This window comes from Onychomys torridus, chromosome 22, assembly GCF_903995425.1.
Source record: "Onychomys torridus chromosome 22, mOncTor1.1, whole genome shotgun sequence".
Classification (NCBI taxonomy): Eukaryota; Metazoa; Chordata; class Mammalia; order Rodentia; family Cricetidae; genus Onychomys; species Onychomys torridus.
In genome coordinates this window covers 22,739,851-22,762,402 of record NC_050464.1, presented here as the reverse complement: position 1 = coordinate 22,762,402, position 22,552 = coordinate 22,739,851, and the positions used below count along the sequence as shown (strand labels likewise).

At 44.2% G+C, this 22,552-nt stretch overlaps 1 protein-coding gene across 4 annotated transcripts in view; it reads left to right on the top strand.

Moving 5' to 3' along the window:
- Caln1 (calneuron 1) overlaps positions 1-22,552 on the top strand; it is a 449,719-nt gene that overhangs the window by 97,051 nt on the left and 330,116 nt on the right. For all 4 annotated transcript variants that reach the window (XM_036171756.1, XM_036171759.1, XM_036171757.1 and 1 more), the window contains one exon: positions 22,241-22,365. In XM_036171756.1, the coding sequence (XP_036027649.1) occupies positions 22,241-22,365 (125 nt within the window). The remainder of the gene's footprint in view (positions 1-22,240; positions 22,366-22,552) is intronic.

The following is a 22,552-nucleotide window of genomic DNA, read 5'->3' as shown; positions in this document are numbered from 1 at the left end:
GAATGTTTTTCTTCTTGAATCTGTCAAAAAACTCTTATGTTGAGATAGAGTTAATCCAAGGTTGTTTTATTTGTTTATTTATTTTTTCAGTGCTAGGGGTGGAATCCTATGCCAGTGAAGTTCTCACTGAATTGGATTTCTTATCCTTCTTTTATTATTATTATTATTATTGTTATTATTATTATATATGTGTGTATGTATATGTGTTAGTGATATAGGGATGTGTGTGAACATGTTTGTGTGTGTGTGTGTGTGTGTGTGTGTGTGTGTGTGTGTGTGTGTGTGTTTTCTGTGCTCATGTGTGAATGTGCATGTGGATGCCAGAAGTCAATCTCAGGTGTCATTTACAATTTTAAAATTAGATACATTTGTTTTATGCCGTGAGTGTTTTGCCTGTATCACGTGAGTACTTGGTGCCCTTGAAAGTCAGAAGATGGTGTTAGATCTGGAGTTATAGATGGGTGGTTATGAACCCAGGTCCTTTGAAAGAGCAATAAGTACTCTTAACCACTGAGCCATCTCCCAAGCCCATCAGATATCATTCAGGCACTGTTGAACTTTATTCTTTTTTGAGACAGGGTCTCTTATTGGTACGTATGGCTTCTTAAGTCATCTAGCTGACTAGCTAGTGAGTCCCAGTGCCTCCTTGTCTGTACCTCTCCATTGCTGGGGTCACAGACTTTGCCTTTTCAGTTGGGTACTACAGATTAGACTCAGGTCCTCAGGCTTATGTGGTAAACACTTTACTTACAGAGCTATCTCCCTAGTCCCACCCCTTGTCTTTTTGGGACAAGCTACTTTTGCTAAGTAGCTCAGACTAGCCTGAAACTCTCAAGGAAGTGAGTCCCCAAGACCAAGACCTTCACAATGGGATTAACAGCCCTTCCAAGTACAGATGGCCAGAGCTCATCCACCCCACCCCACTATTTTGTGTGAGGACACAGAGAAGGTACACATAGGCCAGGAAGAGGGTGTTCACCAAACTCTACTATGCTCATACCTTGATCTTGAACTTCCAACCTCCAGGATTTTTTTTTTTTTTTAAATGTCTTCTGTTGGTTAAACAATGGAAGTACGGTCTTTTGTGATGCCAGGCTGATCTTAGACTGTTAGTGCAGACTTGATAGCACCATTCTGGAGAATACTCCAGAATCAAGGTTGGGTTCCATGAGTAATTAGTTCCAACAGATACACTGATCCTTGAACTCCCACTGTCTTGGGAGAGGCCTGTCAATGATGATAACAGGATATTTGCCTCCTTGAGGTAAGGCATCTAAGTCTCGTGGTGTGACACAGATAATTACCCGTTCAGACATGTCTGGTGAACGTGGCAGAACAGCCAGCCTTACATGGGAATATGAAAAGAAACCACATAGAGTTACCATCATCACCATCACCATCACCATCATCATCATCATCACCATCACCATCATCATCATCATCACCATCATCATCAACATCATCATCATCACCATCATCATCATCATCACCATCATCATCAACATCATCATCATCAACATCATCATCATCATCACCATCACCATCATCATCATCACCATCATCATCAACATCATCATCATCATCATCATCTTCATCGAGATGGGGTTTCAAGTAGCCCAGGCTGGCTTAAAACTCCCTATGTAGCAAAGGATGACCTTGAACTACTCATTTTCCTGCCTCTACCTCCCCAGTTCAGGGGTTATAGATGTGCATAGTGCTTGTTGTAGTGGTGCTGGGGATGGAACCCAGGGCTTTATGCAAGCTAGGCAAGCACTTTACCTGTCTGCCAACTGCATAACATTCCTTGCCCCTACATAGCTGAGGCAGGAGGATTGCTTTGAGCTCCAGGCCAACCTGTCATCACTGTAAGACTGTGTCTTTTAGAAAGAGAAAGAGAAAGCACCCAAACATGTAATCTTCCATATTCAATTGATTAGCTAAAACAGATAAAAAGAGCTCCAAGGAAGAGGGGTAAACAGCAGCTGAACTTTTTGTCTGATTACTTCCTGAGAGAACAACTCCCATCACTTGTCTGAGGCCCATGTCGTGGCTGGTGAGTTTGTTCTTCTGATGCTGGTGTAGCATCCCTTCTAGCATGTGTATTCATCCAATCAGCTATGCTCTAATATCCTTGCCATTCCTAGGGAGACAAGAAGACTTAAAAATTGGGATAGGATTGGGGTCCAGGGGCATGGCCCGGTGGCAGGGCCTCTGCCTAGAATTCTCCCAATGAGGCTCTGAAGGTGTGGTTCAGTGGTAGAGCCCCTGCCTAGAATCCCCCAGTGAGGGGCTGGGGTGTGGCTCAGTGGTAGAGCACCTGCCTAGAATCCCCCAGTGAGGGACTTGGGGGCGTGGCTCAGTGGTAGAGCCTTTCCTAGAATTGCCCCAGTGAGGGGCAAGGGGTGTGTCTCGGTGGTAAAGTACCTGCCTGGCATCCACCAGTGAAGGTCTGGGAGTGTCATTCAACAGCAGGTGCTTGTCTAACATGTCAAAGCCCTCTATTTGTTCCTCAGCTCTCCAAAGAGGAGAAATTGGTGTCGAAGACAAACGGCTATTCCAGCTGACACAGTCAGTTGTTAACACTCGCCCTTGACGGTCTCCAGGCAAGGTTCTCACTCCCAAGGTCAGATGTGAGCTGTGCGGGTCACTCTATCCCTGGCCTGTGGCAGCCTTGGTCTTGCCCATTAGCTCCCTGGAGCCATAAACCTCTTCAGTTGTTAAATTCATGTTAATTTTTCTGTAGCTCTAAAAATGAAATAGACCCACAGTGCTGTATCTGGACAGTTCCATAAGTGTACAATTGCAGCAAATTTATCATTTAGCCATAACTATTATTTATATTTTGGCTCATTTTTTCAGGAACACACACAGATATATCATATATATGTATGTATATATATATATACACACATATATATATATATATACACATACATACATATAGATAAGAACATATGCATATGACTAGGTAATTATGTTTTTATAGTTGTTACCCTGCTCTACATATGATTTTATGGCCTAACATTATAAAAGGAATGCAGAGATAGGATAATAAAACACAAGATAAATAAGAACAAATAAAAAGTATGAGTTCCTAGCAGCCATGCTCTACATTCCAGAGGCAGCAGTAACCTTTTATGACTGGTGGTGTCTCTGGTGGCTGAAATCACTTCAAATGAGGCTGCTTATGCACTCATCATCTCCTCTGTGGAATGGGACTCACTCCTTCCTTCCTTCCTCCCTCCCTCCCTCCCTCCCTCCCTCCCTCCCTCCCTCCCTCCCTTCTCTCTCTCTCTCTCTCTCTCTCTCTCTCTCTCTTTCTTTAGTTCTCTTCTCTCCTCTCCTTTTCTTTTTCTCCTCCACCCTTTCCCTTCCTCATCTCCCTTTATGTGAAGCTGGCCACAGACTCCTAATCCTCCTGCCTCTGCCCCTCCAAGGGCTGGGATTTCATTTCTCTTGGCTAACAGCATCTTTAAAAACATTACAGTTTTGCGTGCTGGTGAGATCAAGTCGTTTTCATGGGTTTCTTGGTTGTTGGCCTTTTCCAACTTTGCGAGTTGTTTGTTTCTTCTCTGCGGCTGTCCTTGTTGGCTGGTTACTCTTACTTGTGCTCCAGCAGTGTCTTGAAGTTTCTGTTTCTATACCGGCCGGGCTTTTCCTCCGCCATTTCTTTTGTTAAAGTTCTGAATGTCCCTTAACCATGGTATGATAAATAGAATCTAACAACTCTGGGCTTTAAAAGAATTTGATGTTTTGCTCTTTTAAAAAAAAGATTGATTGATTGATTGATTTTTGTGTGTGTACAAATGTGAGTGCAGATACCTGAGAAGGACAGAAGTGGGCGTCATATTTTCATGAGCTAAAATGACAGGCCATTGTGAGCTACACAACCGAATTCCACTCTGCAAAAGCAGCAAGTACTCTTAAATGTTAAGCCATCTATTTGGCTCTTTTTAATAGTCTTTTTCTCTTGCATAGTTTTTTTTTTCTCTTGTTTACGCTTTTCTACATTAAGTAGACACAAGGATACTATTATTTAATAATGAGAGAAATGGTGTCTTGTATTTTCTCTCTCTTTTTTTTAAGTGTGTGTGTCTGTGTGTCTGTGTCTGTGCACATGTGCACATGGGAGTGTGAGCACACATGTGTCACAGCTCATGTTGAAAAATCAAAGGACAACCTTGGGTGTCTGTCTTGGCCTTTCACCTTGTTGGAGACAGAGTCACCTTGTTTTACATCATTGCCTATGCCAGGCTAGTTGGCTTCCAGCTTCTGGGATTAGACTGCCCCTACCTCCCATCTGGTCACAGAAATACTGGGATTACAGACTTGTGACATTGTGTCTAGCTTTACATAGGTGTGGGGTATCTAACCCCACGGTCTCATGTTTTTGTGGCTGGCATCTGACTCAGTAGCCATCTCCCCAGTCCCCTTTTCTTTTCTTTTAATAATATTTTTGCATGAATTCCAAAGGCAGGAAGTAAGATGTTTGTAAAGAACAGAAACAGAAGAATCAATAAGAAAATCTAAGGTTAAGGATGACACTTGCCCATGCCTATGCCCAAGGCTGTGTTAGGACATGTTCAAGAAAGTCTGGGTATCACACGCCTGCTGCTGTGTATAGTGGGTCCTTCAGACACTTGCTGAGTGACTTGAAACATTCATGTCTAGTTAGGGGAGTCATAGGTATGACTTAGTGTATTTGCTCTTGCCATTTAAAAACTTTAAAGACAGGGTCTCAGGGAGTCCAGGCTGGCCTGAAACTTGATACATAACTGAGTTTGACTTCAAATTTTGGATTCTTGTGCCTCTACTTCCCCAGTTCTGGGATGAAAGGTGCTTGCCATGAGCCCATCCATATATGCTAAGAGAACCAAGATTTTAGCCAGAGCCTCGTATTGTACACCTGTCATCCTCGCTACTAGGGAGGCCAAGGGCAGAGGAGAGAAAATTCAAGATCAGTCTTCATGATGAGTTTAAGGCAATCTTGGACAACTTAAAGGACCATTTCAGGTCAGGGAGATCTCATCAAGTAAAGGCACTGATTGCCAAGTTTGATGATTCTATTAATTTTGGTCAACAGTGAAGGAGAATGTTCTCCTCTGACCTCCCCACACATGCCATAGCATGCATATGTGGGCACACACACACATACACACATAAACACACTAAAATGTAATAGAAAACAACTTAAAAAGACCCTGGTTCAAAAATAAAGGGCCAGGGATATAGCTCAGTGGTAGAGTTATTGTCCAGCATATGTGAAGCTCATGGTTCCATCCCCAGCACTTCAATAAAACTAAACTAAACCATTCTGAATATAACCAAGCTTTTGGGCCATGCCAATTAAGCAGACTCTAGTGAATCTCAAGACCCTCATGACAATGGCTGAGCTGAAACCGCCATTGTGTCCTGAAGGAGCCCTTCCTTGGTTGGTAATGAGTTTAAATACTGCCAAGGCTGCCAGACTGGACAGAAGTTGGCACAGTTTAATGACTCCAAAGAGACTATTTGAAATGTACATCTGCATCCACTCTCATGAATAATGAAACTCGGCCTGAATCTGAAATCAGATGGAGATGACCGAGATAGTTTGTCTATCATGATAAAGCACCAGGTTTATTTTGGTGGCTAAAAAAGTTAAAAAAGTTGTCAAGCCCAAAGAAGAGTCACACTCCCCGTCCTCAGTAGATGTCCTCATTTCATTTCTGTTGCTATGATAAAATACTCTGAAAAGAAAAAAATCGTAGGGTGAGAGAGGGGTTTGTTGTTTATCTTACAATTCTAGGTTATAGACCATCACTATGAGGGAAGTCAAGGCAGGAACTTCAACGAGTCCCATCACATCTACAGTCAGGAACAGAGAGAAAATGAATGCAAATATGCTCACTTGGTCATTTATGCTCAGCTCAGTCTTTCCACTCTTTGAGACTGTTCAGGACCCCTTTCCTAGGAAATGGCGTCGCCCACAGTGGGCTGTGTCTTCCCAAATCAATTAACGTAACCAAGACAACTCCTAGACACGCTCACAGTCCCTCACTGACTCTCCCTTCTCAGATGATTCTAGGTTGAGCTAACATGACAATGAAAAAGCCAATGCTTACAGCAGACATTGGTCTACATTTTCAGATCTTAGGGGACAGCAGGATTATGGTTGGCTTCAAACACTTCAGGCAGTTTTACAACGTTAAAAAAGATAATTGCTTTTCAGAGGAAACTCATGCTAGAGAAAGAAATGCTTACAAATGGACTTTTGGGAATGTTATAACCATGACATGAATTTTCTTGTTGTTGCTAAAAGAAACAAATCTGAGTGCTTTATCTACAAAGCCAAACCTGTGACATTCAAAAATCTGTGAAAAGAAGCTGGGGAGATGGCTCAGTGGGTAAAGTGCTTGCCTTTTAAGCAGGTGGAACTTCAGGTTCCACAGCACATATGTAAAAAGCAAAACAACAACAACAATAACAACAACAACAAGAAGGCCATCTGTGTTTAGTGGCACCTCCTAGTAACCCAGCCCTTGAGAGGCAGAGGCAGAGACAGGAAGATCCCTGGGGCTCACTGCCCAGCCAGACTAGTTCATTTGCTGTCCAAGTCAGTGAGAACCACTGTCTCAAAAATATGGTGGATGGTGCCGGAGAAATGATACCGGAGGCCTCCACATGTATACATACACAGTGTGTGAGTGTGTGCTGGCATGTGTGTACCTGTAACACACATCACATACTGCTATAAATGCATTATTAGCAAAGTTCAGATCAGTGAAGTTCAAAAATGTGCCACTAGGAGATTAGAGAAATGGATCAGAGGTTCAGAGTATGCCTTCTCCCAGAGGACCTTGGTTCAGTTCCCAGCACCCATACTAGGTGCCAGCTGCTGGGGATTCAACCACCCTCTTGTGGCCTAGAAGGGTACTTGAATGCGTGCGACACACATAAACTCATGTGGGCGTACACACACACACACACACACACACACACACATACACACACACACACACAAATAAAAATCTATTTTCTTCTTAGACCTGGGGAACAGAGTTTCATCGGCTCTCAACACTCTCAACTGTTGGGGAAAGTTCCACATGAGAAGATGGAATGTCTTTTTAAGGCCCATCAGTTCAGCAATTCCTTTCAATCAGTTTGGAAAAAGCGTTGGTGGGTATTAGGGAAGATGAAATTTTATCATCCTGGTGTATTAAACCTAAAATAAACCTAGCCACGCTTGTCAGATAAAATTGAATGAGGACTGAGATTTAGTAGACATAGTCACTGGCAGTTTTAATTCTGTCAGGGTCTCTCTCTGAGGTGCATTTTTTTTAGTTATGAAGCCCTCATAATAAAATACAAACTCAAAGCTCCTATTCAAATAATTGTATAAGAGAGTGTGACAATATTTCCTTTTTTTTTTTTTTTAACATTTCTTTATTTGTGTGAGCACACCTGTGTGGCACCCATGTTAGTGGTGGTGGATGGGCACATGTGTGGTGGTCAAGGCATGTGTCTTGGGAGTCAGTTCTCCCCTTCTATCAGGCGTGTTCCAGGGATAAAACCCCGGGCCTTAGACATGACATCAGACTTGAGCTGAGCCGTCTCACCAGCCTGAGTGTTAAGATTTGTGACAGCTGGGCGATGGGGTACGGTCTTGCAATCTCAGAACTCAGGAGGCTGAGGCGAGAGGGGGAGACAGAGGGTTGGGAGATGGAGGGCAGCCTGGGCTACATAGGGACACCTCAGTTTCCTAAATAGAACAAAGTCAATGAAAAAGTAGAGAAAGAAAAAGCAAGAAACGAATTTATTCTAAACACAAGTTACAGTAAATTTTGTTGCTTCCATTTAAATCTAATTTCTGTGTTCTGAGATAGAAATAGCTAATTTAAGGAGTGCCTACAATTCACTAGTCTTGGGTTGCCTATAGAACGCTCATATTTTACCTGGTTGGTTTATTTGTGACTTCTGTATTACTTGTTATAATAAATTTGGCAGAGATTCATCTGGAGTATTGCTTTTGTTTTTGAGAACTGGCTCTTTGCACCTCCCCCCCCCACTTCATTATTTCTCTGTTTTGTCTCCTAAGTAAGATGATAGTGTCAAAGGCCGTTTTTTTCTTTCTCTCACATAGTAAGAATGTTGATACAACTTAAATATTTTACCAGAATACTTTAATTATATTCTTTGTAGTTTTGAAGTAGTCATTATTTCCATTTTTGTTATTTTTATTTTAACTTTATTTACATGTAATAAGTTTGTCTGTGTGGGTATGTGTCCATGCCTATGGAGACCAGAAGAGGGCATCAGATCCCCTGGAGTTGGAGTTAAATGATGTGTCCCATTTCATATGGGTTCTAGGAACCAAGCTCAGGTCCTCTGCAAGAGCATTAAGTACTCTTAACCACTGAGCCATCTCTCTGGGCCATTTTTGTCATAAATACAACCTTTAATTTTAATTTTAACCTAGCAAGTGTTTAAGGGAGTATATTCAAATTTCAGCACAACTTTGAAAATTCTTTGAGAGAGAGGGCAGGAAGGAGTCTTACTTGGCAGCCTGGGTTAGCACAGAACTCACTGTGTAGCCCAGGCTGGCCTTAAGCTCATGGCAATCCTCCTGCCTCAGCAGTTTGAGTGCCAGGATGACAAGCATGAGCTCACACATGCCTCTGCTTTTTTTTTTTTTTTTTTTTTAAAGGCATCCCATCCTACTTTATTCCCTTGTGTATAATCTGTATTTTCTCCTTGGGTGTGCAGAGGGCTTGCTTTACTTTAAATCAGAAACGTCACTTGAATGTGTAGTTGTGCTAATGTAGTTGCTAATTGGATATAGATTCTTTCCCTGATCTGAACATGAGCTTGCTGGGTAAACTCTGTGTCATGATTAATACTGATTGTGAACTTTACTTGACTCATAGTCATAGAGGGGACACACCTCTGGGTGTGTCTGTGAGGATATTTCCAGAGAGTTTTAACAGAAATGGGGAGACCCACCCTGGATGTGGCTGGCACCATCCCTATGGCTGGAGTCTGGGACTAATGAAAAGGAGGAGGTGGGCTGAGCATGGGAATCCATCCCTCTGCTTCCTGACTGTGGATGCCATGGGACCAGCCACCTCAGGCTCCTTCCACCCAGCCTTCCCCATCATGGTGGATTGTGTCCCTTCAAACTGTGAGCCAAAGGCGGTTCTTTGGCTTTTTCCAAGTGTTTTGTCATAGCAACAAGAAACAGTAGCTAAGAGAGTCACCTCTATAGCAAGAAGCTCCCAGAAGCCATCAGTGAGAAATGAGAGAAAACAGGTCCATTCTCAGCAAAGGAAGTCAGAATGGCTGACAGCCATTCAGAAAGATTTCTTGAACGGACCATTAATGAAATCTAAGGAAGAAAAAAAAATGAATAGTCTGATAGCCCACAGTTTTAATAACACATTATTTATTCATTCGGAGTACGTGTGTATGTACACGCATGCTAATGTGGGCCCTGGCACCTGTGTGGAGGTCAGAGGACAACTCTGAAGAGTTGGTTTTCTCTTTCCACTATGTGGGTCCTGGGAATTAAACTCAATTGATCAGGTGTGGTGACAAGTGTCTCTACCCGCTGAGCCATCTCGCCAGCCTTGTCCCCAATCTTGGTCTTTTGTGGTTAGCCTTGCTAGTACAGTATGTCGGGAACGGAGCTTCTTCTACATTGTCTGATGATGGTAGCTTTTCACCACCCGAGGCCTGTTAAGTCAGACAGACCAGCTAAGCAACTCTGGATTTTTCACCCATAAAACCTGGGAGGGAGTAAATATTTGTGGTTTTCAATGCACCAAGTTCTGGGATAATATGTTATATGGCAATACATAGTTAACCCCATCACCTGGAAGAGCAATTTGATGACATTCAGTAAAGATAAAAGTTTATATAGCTTAGTAGCCAGGCAGGGCTGGTGGTCCACATGTGAGACCCCAGTAGCAGGCAGACTCTGGAAGGAGGACTACTCTGAGTTTAAGGGAAGTCTGGCCTACAGCATAAGATGCTATCTCACAGGAACAAATGACCCATTGACATCCCCAGCATCCACCTTAGGCCATTCACAACTCAAACTATAGGACATCTGACAGCCTCTTTGGACCTCCAGAGGCACTACACTCCCATGCACAAACCTACACACAGATACACACATGTACATGTCATTAAAATATAGGAATAAATCTTTAACAAAAACAAAACAACATACTAAGTATTCTATCTATACCTATAGTCTAGGGAAATTCCTGTAATATATACAAAGAAACACACATGAAGATATCCATTGCAAAGTACTTTCCAGTCAACCTTGGCTGTCTTTGCTCCAACAACATGCCTGGGGAGTGGTGTGTTACAAAGAAATGAATGTTCTTGCCTCAGTTCTGCCTAACCTTTCAAGCGCCATATTGGATGAGAGTGTCCACCCTGGTCTTGTTCTTGATTTTAGATGAAATCTTTTCTTTTATATCCTATTCAGTATAATGTTGAATATCAGTATTCCCCCTCCCTCCTCCATCTCCTAGGTAGACCAGGCTGGCCTGGAACTCATTATGTAGTTCAGGCTGACTTGCAAGCTTTCTGCCTCAGACCCCAGAGCACCGGGATTATAGGCATGCCCCACCATTCCCAGCTGGGCTGCCTCATGCAAACCTTTGTTTTGTTGCAGTATGATCCTTTCAGTCCTGGCTTCTTCAGGGCATTTATTCTGAAGGGCTGCTGAATCTTATCAAAGTCCTTTTCTTCATTTATGAAAAGAATCATGCAGTTTTTGTTCTTGCTTTGTTTTGATTTTGTGTTAAAAGTGTTTTACGGCTTTGTGCTTGTGTGTGCCATCATGCGTGTGTGGAGGGCAGAGGAAAACTTGTAGGAGTTTGCTTTCTACCACATGGCTCCTGGGGTTGAACTCAAGTCCTCAGACTTGGCAGCAAGTGCTCTAACCCCCACCCCATCTCTTGGAGCCAATGTTGTATTGCTTAAAACTCCTAATAGAAATTGAATGTAATGCTGCATGCTTGTAATCCCAGTACTCTAGAGGTTGAAGCAGGAGGATGGTGAATTTGACACAGAACATTCTAGCTCAGTTTGGGTAACAAGGCAAAACCCTGCTGTGGTGGTATTGTGTTCCCTGAAATATTGTGTTCCCCGAAATAAACTTATCTGGGGTCAAAGAACAGGACGGCCACAATATTAAACATGAGGATGGGCAGTGGTAGCACACACCTTTAATCCCAGCACTTGGGAGGCAGATCTAGGCAGATCTCTGTGTGTTCAAGGAAACAGTCAGACATGGTGACACACGCCTTTAATCCCAGAAATCCAGCCTTTAATCCCAGGGAGTGACGGCAGAAAGTAGGAAGATATATAAGGTGTGAGGACCAGAAACTAGCAGCATTTGGCTGGTTAAGCTTTTAGGCTTTGGAGCAGCACAATTCAGCTGAGATTCATTTGGATGAGGACTCAGAAGCTTGCAGTCTGAGGAAACAAGACCAGCTGAGGAACTGGTGAGGTGAGGAAACTGTGGCTTGTTCTGTCTCTCTGATCTTCCAACATTCACCCCAATAACTGGCCTCAGGTTTGTTCTTATTAATAAGACCTTTTAAGATTCTTGCTACACCTTGCCTCAGAAAAAGAAAGGAAAATAGGGGCTTGGAGAGATGACTCCTCAGTTAAGAGCACTTGCTGCTGCAGCAGAGGACCCAAGTTCAGTTCCAGCTTCAGGAGATTGGAAACCTCTGGCCTCCACAGGCACCTGGACCACTATGTAATATTCCCTCCCCGTATACATGTAAAAAATAAATCTTTTCATAAGATTTTGCATTCTTGCCGCACAGCTTCTCTCTCTCCCCTCCCCCCCTCATATAAAATGTAAGTTTTGTAACTTCTTGCTGGTATTTTATGGCTGCTGATAATCTACCTTTCATCCTCCAAGGAGGGGAGATGTTCACACAGACCCTTTGCTAGTGTTCCTGCTTACTCATTCTTGTCTGACTTGAGATCCATCCAAATCTGGGGTTTGCCAATTGGCAAGCCACAGCAGGGCTTTAATGGGAGGATAACACTGCTTTATAAGTTCTTAGGCAAATGCCAGGTCTCTAGCTGGCATCAGGTGTCTTTGCTGGAGTAAGGTCAGGTCTTCTTGTCCCCATAACAAAGCTCTTGGACTCTGAGGGATATATATTATAATAATATAATATATAACAATAATATATTAATGTATCATGCAATTTATATTATTAATCATTAAATATCATATTAACTATTATTAACTATTATGATTAATGTATGTTATATATTTTTCCCCTGGCTATCTGAGGACTTCTGTACTTCTTTAATTGAAAGCCATAGGGAAAATAATCATGTAGCTCAATGGGTAATGTACTTGTCATGCAAGCTTGAGGACCTGAGTTCGGATCCCCAGAACCCACATAAAGCTGGCTCTTGTACACCTGTCATAATCCCAGCATTCCTTTAGAAGAACGAGAGGCAGAGACAGGAGACTTCCCAGAAGTCATTGACCAGCCAGCCTGGCATATGCAGTGATGACCAACAAGACACCCTGAGTCAACCAAAGTGGAAGGCAGGGGACTGATATGCAGGCTGTCTTCTGAATTCTGCTAGCACATGGGAGCAGGTATACACCCAATTCGTGTTTACAAATGTGTGTGTATATACATGGAGATTAATAGCTAACCCAGACCTTCATTCCTAGCCACCATATGCACTAGGATTTACAATCTACAAGCAACATAGGGAGAAAAGGCCTGTGCTTGCAGCATTGGAAGGAGCTGGGGATTTGACCTTGTCTTTTTTTTTTTTTTTTTTTTTTTTTAAAGCAATCCTAACAGTCAGGAATGATTGCCTGATGCTGTGGTCCCTTATCCCAAATCCCTGAAACTGAAGGGAGTTTGGGTGAATCAGAATCTCTGGGACCACAGAGGGGACTCAACGGTTTCAGTGCTTGTTGCTGAAATGTGAGGACTGGAGTCTGGGTGTCGGGAGCCGAACCTCCGATGTCAGATGGGTGTGGTGGCCACCCCAGAGCAAGGTGGCTGGCAAGATTAGTTGGATTGACAAGCTCTGGGTTTGATTGAGAGACCCTGACTCCAAGAATAAGGTGGGAGAGCAATCAAGGAAGATTCCAGACATCAACTTTGGGCCTCTGTATGTGTGTGCACACAGGTGCATGCACACACAATCACACACACACACACACACACACACACACACACACACACACACAAAGAAGAAGAAGAAGAAGAAGAAAGAAGAAGAAGAAGAAGAAGAAGAAGAAGAAGAAGAAGAAGAAGAAGAAGAAAAAGACAAAACACAAAGATCCCCATGTGTCTATTTACTAATTGGCTATTGTTTTATCTCTGGCTTCGGGGCCATACTATGATTTCTGACTTTAATCATGACTGTGCTGATGTGGTAGGAGTGTCTTCCTTACCCTGGCTTGCCGCTATTTATTTTTCTTTTCTTTTTTCTTTTTTCTTTTTTTTTTGGTTTTTCGAGACAGGGTTTCTCTGTGTAGCTTTGCGCCTTTCCTCGAACTCACGGAGATCCGCCTGCCTCTGCCTCCCAAGTACTGGGGTTGGGGATTTAGCTCAGTGGTAGAGTGCTTGCCTAGCAAGCACAAGGCCCTGGGTTCGGTCCTCAGCTCTGGCAAAAAAAAAAAAAAAAAAAAAAAAAAAAAAAATCGCTATTTATTTTTATGCACTTTCATGGATATTTCTAAGGAGTTTGGCAAAGGCCCACAGTGGGGATGGGGACGGTTGGTGCTGCTCTTTAACCTTTACAGTGCAAAATTGACCTTGTCCCGAGTATGCCTGCAAAGTCTAGGACAGGAATCTCACATCTGCGCAGGCGCCGCCCCGTCTCCACTCAGGAAAGCTCTCCAGATTGAATGGAGGACTTTCAACCACTTTCAAACGCCCATCTACGATGTCGGAAAAGCCTCAAAGTATTTGATAGACTTTCAAGGGTCAAGTTAACGAGTGTTCAGATGATTTTGCCGTCTCTCCCCTCTCCTCCCTTCCTTCCCTTTCTCTTTTCCTCCTCTTCTTCCTCATCCTTGTCTGACCTTTCCTCCCTTCCTCTCTTCTTCCCTCCTCCCTCCTTCCTTCCCTTCCTCTCTTTCCCCTGCTCTTCCTCCTCTCCTTTCCCTCACGCCCACTATCAGAAATATGTTTAACTTAAAGTGTGTAAAGAGCAGCATTTTGAATGTGTTTGTGAAGGAGTGAGTATTTTAAGGTTTCAGTCCTGGTAGACTGACACATTCTGTTAATAAAACAAACAAACAAACAAACAAAACTATTATAAAAAATTTAAAAAGCCAAACAACAACCAAACATCCATCCCAACAGCCCCATTTTGTCAATGACAGTCCAGTGCTTCAGTTCTGGAAGCCTGGTGCTCACACCTGTCTCCTCAGCGTGGTAGCGCACACGCCCTCTTCTGTGTCCTGTTGAAATGCCTCTTTGTAACCCAGTGTGTGTCATCTTCAACTCAACACAGCCATGACTTCCTTTCATGCTGTGTCTCGTCAAATCCTTAGCAAAAGGTTTCAGGCTTGGGGTTCAAGGGCAACACTGAAACAGATTATCTTTAATAAGATATTATTAGAAAAGATTATAATGTCATAGACAGACAGCAGCTTAGGACGGGCGTTGAGGAGGGTTCAGGACCACATAGCAGAATGAATGGCACTTATACAATTTAGAGCATTGGTTCCCAACCCTCCTAATACTTACTTTAATACAGTCCAGAGGTGACCCCCAATGATAGAATATTTTTGCTGCTACTTCATAACTGTAATTTTGCTACTGTTATGAATCAGAATGAAATACCTTGTGTTTTCTGATGGTCTTAGGCAACCCCAATGGAAGGGTTGTTATATGCCCCCCCCCCCCCAAAGGAGTCAAAACCCACAGTTTGAGACTTACTGCAGAAGGGGGAGGTTTGATACCACTTAATTGATGAGCAGTCCAAAGTATATGCTTGCAGGGCAGGCCCTTTGTGAGTTAATCGTCTCCCCGGACCAAGACCTTCCCTCTTAGTACTACTGTGTTGGCTCCGAGGTTGAAGCGTGTGAGTAGGGAGGGACCACATACATTCAAGGGATTGCCTTCATGAAGATCCTGAGTTTTCACGGTTGTTCTCTGTATTCAGGTCCAGCTTTAAGTTTTTGTGTTCAAGTCAAGTCCAACTTAGCTTATGGATGTTCATATTTGTCTTCTTGGCCAAGGAGAGCATTCTAAAGCCTGAGTTTCCTCAGGCATCTTGGAGTGAAATTTAGTCCTTCATTACAGCATTGAGATTCCTTGAGCATAGTTTTATTACCAGGGATGGTCCAATCGTGAACATGGTTTTATTTAGTGCTGTGGATGGTCCAATCACACCTAATTTCTTTCCCCCTAGACTTTGAATATTTTGGATCCAGAGACAAAGGGAGATGAAGGTGTACCTAATTTGTAAGCTGCTTTTTTTTTTTTTTTTTTTTTTTTAAATCAGAGACAAACTATTGTCACAAGCCTGATTCCCCAGTGAGCAGTTTTGGCTTCAAAATAGTTGCTGTGTGTTCTGGGACTGAATTTGGGGTGTAGATTCAATTCTGTACTAGTTACTTTTCTCTTTGCAAAATACCGAACAAGAGCAACTTAAGGAAGGAAAGGGGCCATTTTGGCTCACACCTTTAGGGTGCAGGAGGCTTGGAGGCGGGAGTGTGAGTCACATTTCACCCTCAGTCAGGAGGCAGAGAGACTGATGATGGTGCTCAGCTTACCTTCTCCTTTTTACCCAGTCCAGAACCACACCCTAGAGGATGGTGCTACCCATGTCTAGGGGGGAGTCTTTCCATCTCTACTCAGCTGTGTGTGGCCAGAGGTTTGTGTCTGCGGTGATTCTAAATCCCACCAAGTTGACAGCGGAGATGTACGGTCAGACATAAATTCACCCGAGTCTCTCTCTCTCCCCACCCCAGGAAAGTAATAAAGTGTCTGTTTTTCTTCAGCTATAAAAAGTTGTGTGGTGAATCCAATGCTTCAAAGATCCAGGTAAAAGACGATCACAGAGAAAAGCAAGCGATTCACGCTGCAGGGAAGGAATGCTTTTAACTCCCCTACAGCCCTCAGTGGATCTTGTTCCCATAAGGAAAATTCAATTAGAGGTGATCAGGCAAGATGTCTCCTTGGATCTACAAAGACTTAAACATGGGCTCAAATAACAGGTATTTAAATGCTGGATTCAGTGTTGAGGGACACGGGACTGGGAGAATTAAGAGGATGTGGGAAGGGGGTAGAGGGGCCTCTTATTCCAAAGTCTGGTGGAAGTTCCTCATGGGCTGAGAATCAAGAATCCCAGCCCAGTGAGGAGTCAGTAGTTTCTATAAAGGTGGCCAACACAGAGGCAACAAGCCTTTTGCGGAGAGACTATTTTCAAAGCACTGTTGAAATAGCAACTAACCATGGTTAAGGCTTGACCATACAGGACCTTCAACTGCAGCCTGCCTCCTTTCCTGGAGGAAACCTCACAATCTAAGCAATTATTACAGCAAGACACACGGCAACTCTCTCTGCAACCCTTAGGACCCTGAGAATCCCCTTAGTAGCCATCTTCCCACCCAGGGGACACCAGAGACCACCCAATGACTGCATCTACCCAAAAAAGTTCCTTAGCAGCCCTTTGAGATACCACTTCAGAAGCCACTGAAGTCATATGTGAAGACACTCAATTGGGATTCTCTCTCTCTCTCTCTCTCTCTCTCTCCCCCCGAGACAGGGTTTCCCTGTGTAGCTTTGCGCCTTTCCTGGAACTCACTTGGTAGCCCAGGCTGGCCTCAAACTCACAGAGATCCGCCTGGCTCTGCCTCCCGAGTGCTGGGATTAAAGGTGTGCGCCACCACCGCCCGGCTGGGATTCTCTCTTGGGAAGCCCACACCATGCTTGGTTGGGTGTGTGGACTCACCTTATCCTGTTCTGTTAACTCCCATGTTATATTAGACTATCTTCACAGGAGTTCTAGCTGTACTTTATACTGGTTTGCCATGAAGTTAATTAATTAATCAATTCTTTCTTTCTTTCTTTCTTTCTTTCTTTCTCTTTCTTTTTTTTTTTTTTTTGTGCTGAAATTAAGAATCCCATCTCTCTGAAAGAGCTCCCTAAGCTGTTATGAGTGGCAGCCTGGAACTATGGTATGTCTCCTGTCCTGCTGCTGCTGGTAGTGGTAGCAAAGATAATACCACTCAGAAATCACCAGCCAGAATGCCAGGGTGGCTTTCTTTTTGCTTCAAATAATATCTATGTGTTGTGTATGTGGGTACATACAGGCCACCGCATGTGTGCCGAAATCAGAGGACAACTTGGGGGACTGGCTTCTCTCCTTCCACCATGTGGGGAGCTGGGGATTGAACTCAGGCTATCAAGCTTGGTGGCAAGCACCTTTAACCGCTAAACCATCTCATTAGTCCCAGGGTGGACTTCTCTTCCCTTCACAAGTATGTCCAGTGGGTGTCCAAGTGAGGCATTGCTACACAGCCATCTGTGAAGTTCACACCTGAGAACTTGACAATCAAGTTTTTCAAAAATAGTAACTACTTTATAATGTTTTAAGTCACTCTATAATTTTGAGATCGACTGTTATCCAGAACTACACATGGCCTGCAAAATGCAAGTTAGTTCATACTCCAATGATCATGACACATGACTCCACGAGTCAGGTCTGGGGTTCATTTCTACACCATCCTCCTACCTACCTCTGTCTCTCTCTGTGACTCTCGATTGTTCTAAAAATTAACTTGGAGAACAGAAGAGAACGCAATGGATGTTATCTTTCCAAGGAAAAGGCTCTTGTTTTCCTTTTATGTGTGCAGAGTGACGTTTCCTGGGGAGAAATGGACAAATGTCATTCATGCTAGACACGGCACGGTGATATACGAGACTAAGGATTGCAATACAAGCCCAGCTTGTGAGCCAATGAGTTTATTGGGGTCACTTACAGGAGCAAAGATAGGGGTTGACTTTGTAGGAGTGTGGGCGACTCAGAAATAGCTGCTTCACCTCATGGTCTCTCCCACCATGGGTGACAACTTCTTGGAGTCCCTCCATAAGTTAGCCTTCCCTCTCTTACATGCCCCAGCATCTCTCAAGACCATGTGCAGCCAGGGTGCAGGAAGGAATAATGGTAGGAACCCCAACGGAGGGTCCTGTGACTAGCCTTCCTCTCTTTATACTAACCATCTCATTACCTTTACTTTATCTACCACTGTTGTACTGTGCTTATATTGTTACCACGACTATGGGCCAAGCATCGTGTAGGTATCGTGGCAACCTCTGTCTGCCCTGTGATGGCCAGTGGTCATGTCACACCTGAAGAAAACTGCTTTACACGATCAGTTGAAGATGTATCCCTGATAGTCATCAAAAGCATACCTTCTCTGTATTAGGGTCCTGCCATTAATTTTTAAATTTAACTAATTAATCCCAGCACTCAGGAGGCAGAGCCAGGCAGATCTCTGTGAGCTCGAGGCCAGCCTGGTCTACAGAGTGAGATCCAGGACAGGCACCCAAACTACATGGAGAAATTCTGTCTTGAAAAGCCAAAAAAAAAAAAAAAAAAACAACAAAAAAACAAAACCAAAAAAACAAAAACTAATTAATTCATTATGGGTGAACCTTTATATGCATGTGTCCATGTGTTTGCAAACGTGTGGTGTGCCTGTCTGTTTGCAGGTGCACATGTATGGGTGTACATGCACAGGCACATGTGCATGTGGAGGCTTGAAGTCAGTCTCAGGTTTCACTGGGACAGGGTCTCTCATTTGCTCTGGAGCCTACCGATCCAGCCAGGCAGGCTTGGGCAGCAAGCCTCTGGGGTCCTCCTGGCTTCAGCTTCCCAGTTTGGGGGTTACAGGCACGTGCCATCCTGCCTACCTTTTTTCTGTGCACTCTGAGGGTCGAACTCAGATCTCCATCCTTGCCTGGCAATAACTCTACCTACTTCTCCAGAGATTGCAACCAGCGACCTGCCGTTTACAGTCTTCCTACGGATATGCATTTTGTTAGTGACGGGCAGCATGAAGGGAGACTGACAGCTGGCGCCTGCCTCAGCCATATGTCTGTTTTACTTTTCGGGGCCCAGAGCTTTGGTGAGGGCTGTCCCAGTTGCTGTGATGAGTGAACCTCCGATAGAAATAGAGAAGTCAGGAAACGCAACCTATTTTGTGGGAAGATGATTAATTCATTTTTAGACATTTTTGAATTTGAAAGGAGGGTTTGACATCCGGATGGAAGTGGCTGGTGCTTAGCTGAGCGCTGTGGAGTCTAAATAACTCCTGGGTGCCTGCGTTGCAGAAGAACTGTTTTATTTTTTGCCTCTAAGTGGCTTTGTGTTCTGGTCAAGTCTTCCTCTTAGGGATTCCATTGTTTGACTCGACAGCAGCTCCAAGGCTAAGCAGCCACCTCGCTGCCATGTCTTAGACTCCAAGGGGGTGTGTGTGTGGGGAAGGCTGTCTGGCTGGGTCTGTCACTTTAGTTGCATTAGAGAGAAAAGATGTCAGGAGAGTGGTCCCTGGTGCTGGACAGTGCCCATGTGCAGTGGCCAGGGAACGGCGCTCTTTTTTAGGCTTTCCTTCCCTCCTCTCCCTCTACCACACTCTCTCCCTTCTCTCCCTCCTTCTCTTTCTCTTTTTCCTCTTCTTCCTTCTCTACCCCTTTTCCCCTTTCTGTCTCTTCTGTTCCCTTCTCTTTCTTTTTCTTCCTTCTCTTTTCTTCTTTATTTCACTACATAGCTGAGGCTAGTCTTAACTGGCTTCAAACTGGTGATTCTCCTGCTTCATACTTAGAGTGCTCAGATCCCATGCCTATCCTAGTTTGGATTTTTTTCAAATGAGCAGGGTTGGAGTGCTTTGGACAGTGAGTGGCGGGGATTAACATGGAGTTGTCTGTTTTTTTCTTCTATGTGCATTTCAGAGAGGACCCAGAGGTCAACTGTGCAGATGCAAGCTTTAGTGCTGAAAGGATTCTGCAGGTTACTTACCCAGAGAGTAGCAGATGTGTAGGGACGCATTCCTCTCCTGTGGGACCAAGGCCTTCAGCTTGTGCTGGGAGGAGATGACCCCTTTCACTGCTTAGTCTAAATAAACACCTTGCAGTGTATGTTGGAGGGAGAATGTCGTGTGTGTGTGTGTGTGTGTGTGTGTGTGTGTGTGTGTGTGTGTGTGTGGACACCAGAGGAAAATCTTGGGTTTTGTACCTCAGAAGTCACCCCTCTTGCCTTTTGAGGCAGAGTCTCTGTCACTGGTCTGTGACTTGACAAGTAATCTGGACTCTCAGGCTAGAGATCTCAAGGGATCCACCTCTCCTGTGTTGAGATTAGCAGAGCCCACCAATATGTCTGGCATGTGTGTGTGTGTGTGTGTGTGTGTGTGTGTGTGTGTGTGTGTGTTCTAGACATAACCTGAGATCCTCATGTTGACTTTACCCACTGAGCTAGCTCCCCTGTGCTGGGAGACCTGCTCTGTCCCAGTAATGGCAGGGACTTGGGCTGGGTGGCTTGTGAATTTGGCCATGAGGATTCTTTGATTTCTTCGAGAGTGCCCCAAATCTTTTCATTCTTGAATGCCTTGACATGTCGCTTTCCTTCACCGGAAACCATTTCTGAGAGTATCCTCTTTACCCCAATCAGGCTTGGAAGGGCTGCATTTCAGACTTGCACACCCCTGCACGCATGGAGTTGTAAAAACTTGGAGCTGAGTATGGTAGTGACTCCCTGGAACCCCAGAACTCAGGAGGCTGAGCCAGGGACTCCTCAAGTTCAAGACCAGCCTGAGCTATGTAGTACGTTTGGGGGTCAGCTTTGAAGCTCATTTTTTTTTTAATCTTGGTTTGGATGTGTGTGGTGTATACAAAGGTTTGTGTGAAGGTTCAAGTGCTTCTGTGTGGACATGTCCATGAGGAGGCCAGAGGAGGCCATTGGGCGTCCTTCTCTCTCATTTATTACTTTATTCCTTTGAGACAGGGTCTCTTACTGAACCTGAAATGGGTAGCAGCCAGCAAGCTTCTGCTCTCCTGAATCCCCACAGCACTGAGGTACAGGCACACACATGTGGATATGCCCAGCTTTTCACATGGATGCTGGGGATTTGAACTCAGGTCCTCACACTTAGGACCTGAGAAGTCCTTTCAGAAGTAACCTTTCCCATTGATTTATCTACCCAGCCCCCTAAACTCTCAATTAAAAAATAAAAGAAAGATTTTGTACATTTTTTCCTTTCCTCGAGTGTTATATGGCAGGAACACCCACTTTCCCTGAGGAATGTGACCTACTTACAGTTTCACATGAATGTAGCCAAGATGTCCTGTTGCTGGATAGGACAGTGTTTCTGGGATGCTCGGGTTTTTCCAACTTGGAGTGATAATGTATGAGGCCCACGAAGAGAGTGAAGGGTGGTGGTGTTTATATGATGCAGCAGGGATGCTGGGTTTGGTGGTGAGGGTCTGTAATCACAGCTATCCAGGAGGCTAGTCCAAGCTGGAGAGTGAGCCCAGGTGCAGCCCAGGCTAGGGAGTGAGATTTAGGCCAGCCTGGGCAAATTAGCAGGGCTCTATCTCTTGAGAAAAAGGGCTGGTGGACCAGAGATGGGGCTCAACTGTAGAATACATGTCTAGGTATTTCTGCTGTACTGCAAAAACAAAATGTGAAACAAACAGACAAAAAAACCCAAAATAACAACAACAACAACAACAACAACAACAACAACAACAACAAAAACAGGATCAAAACAGAAATAAGAAGAATTGGTTTGATATCTCCCGTGCTTTTCCACGGTTTTTGAGGGCGTTGCTGTTTAAATTCATACGAAATGAGAGAAATGAAGAAGCTAAATTGAGTTGAGGGAGATCCCAAGATCCTTTGGGAGTTGTTGAGGCTGTGAGGACCCTGTAACTATTCTAAATTCCTTTAGTGTGTGTGCATGTGTGTGTATGGTGTGGATGTGCACATGTGTGTGGAGGTCGGAGGGAGCTTGCGGGATTCAGTTCTCCCCTTCGCCATCATGGGAATTCTAGGGATCACACTTGGGTTGTCAGGCTTGGAGCAAGTGCCTTTACCCACTGAGCCATCACACCTGCCCTGGAGATGGAAATTTGCCATCGAGAAAACCAGAGACAACCTCCTACGGGAATGATGGGGGAACAAATGGATGGTGACGACTTTCTCTCCTTCTCTCCTCCTCTCTCCGGTACAGGGAAAAGATGCCTTTCCACCATGTAACCGCTGGCTTGTTGTACAAGGGGAATTACCTCAACCGATCTCTGTCTGCCGGCAGTGACAGCGAACAGTTGGCTAATATCTCAGTGGAAGAACTGGATGGTAAGGAGTTGCCTACTGGGAGCTTGTCCCCACTCCCCAAAGCCATTTTGGATAATTGGGAAGCTGTATGGGGTGTTGGGAAAGTTGGGAAGCCATTTTGCACATTGGCAAGCCAAGCATGTTTGGCTTTGGCAGTTGGGGCTAGGTGTGGAGAGATAGGAAAGAGTTCAGAGACAAACTTTTACCT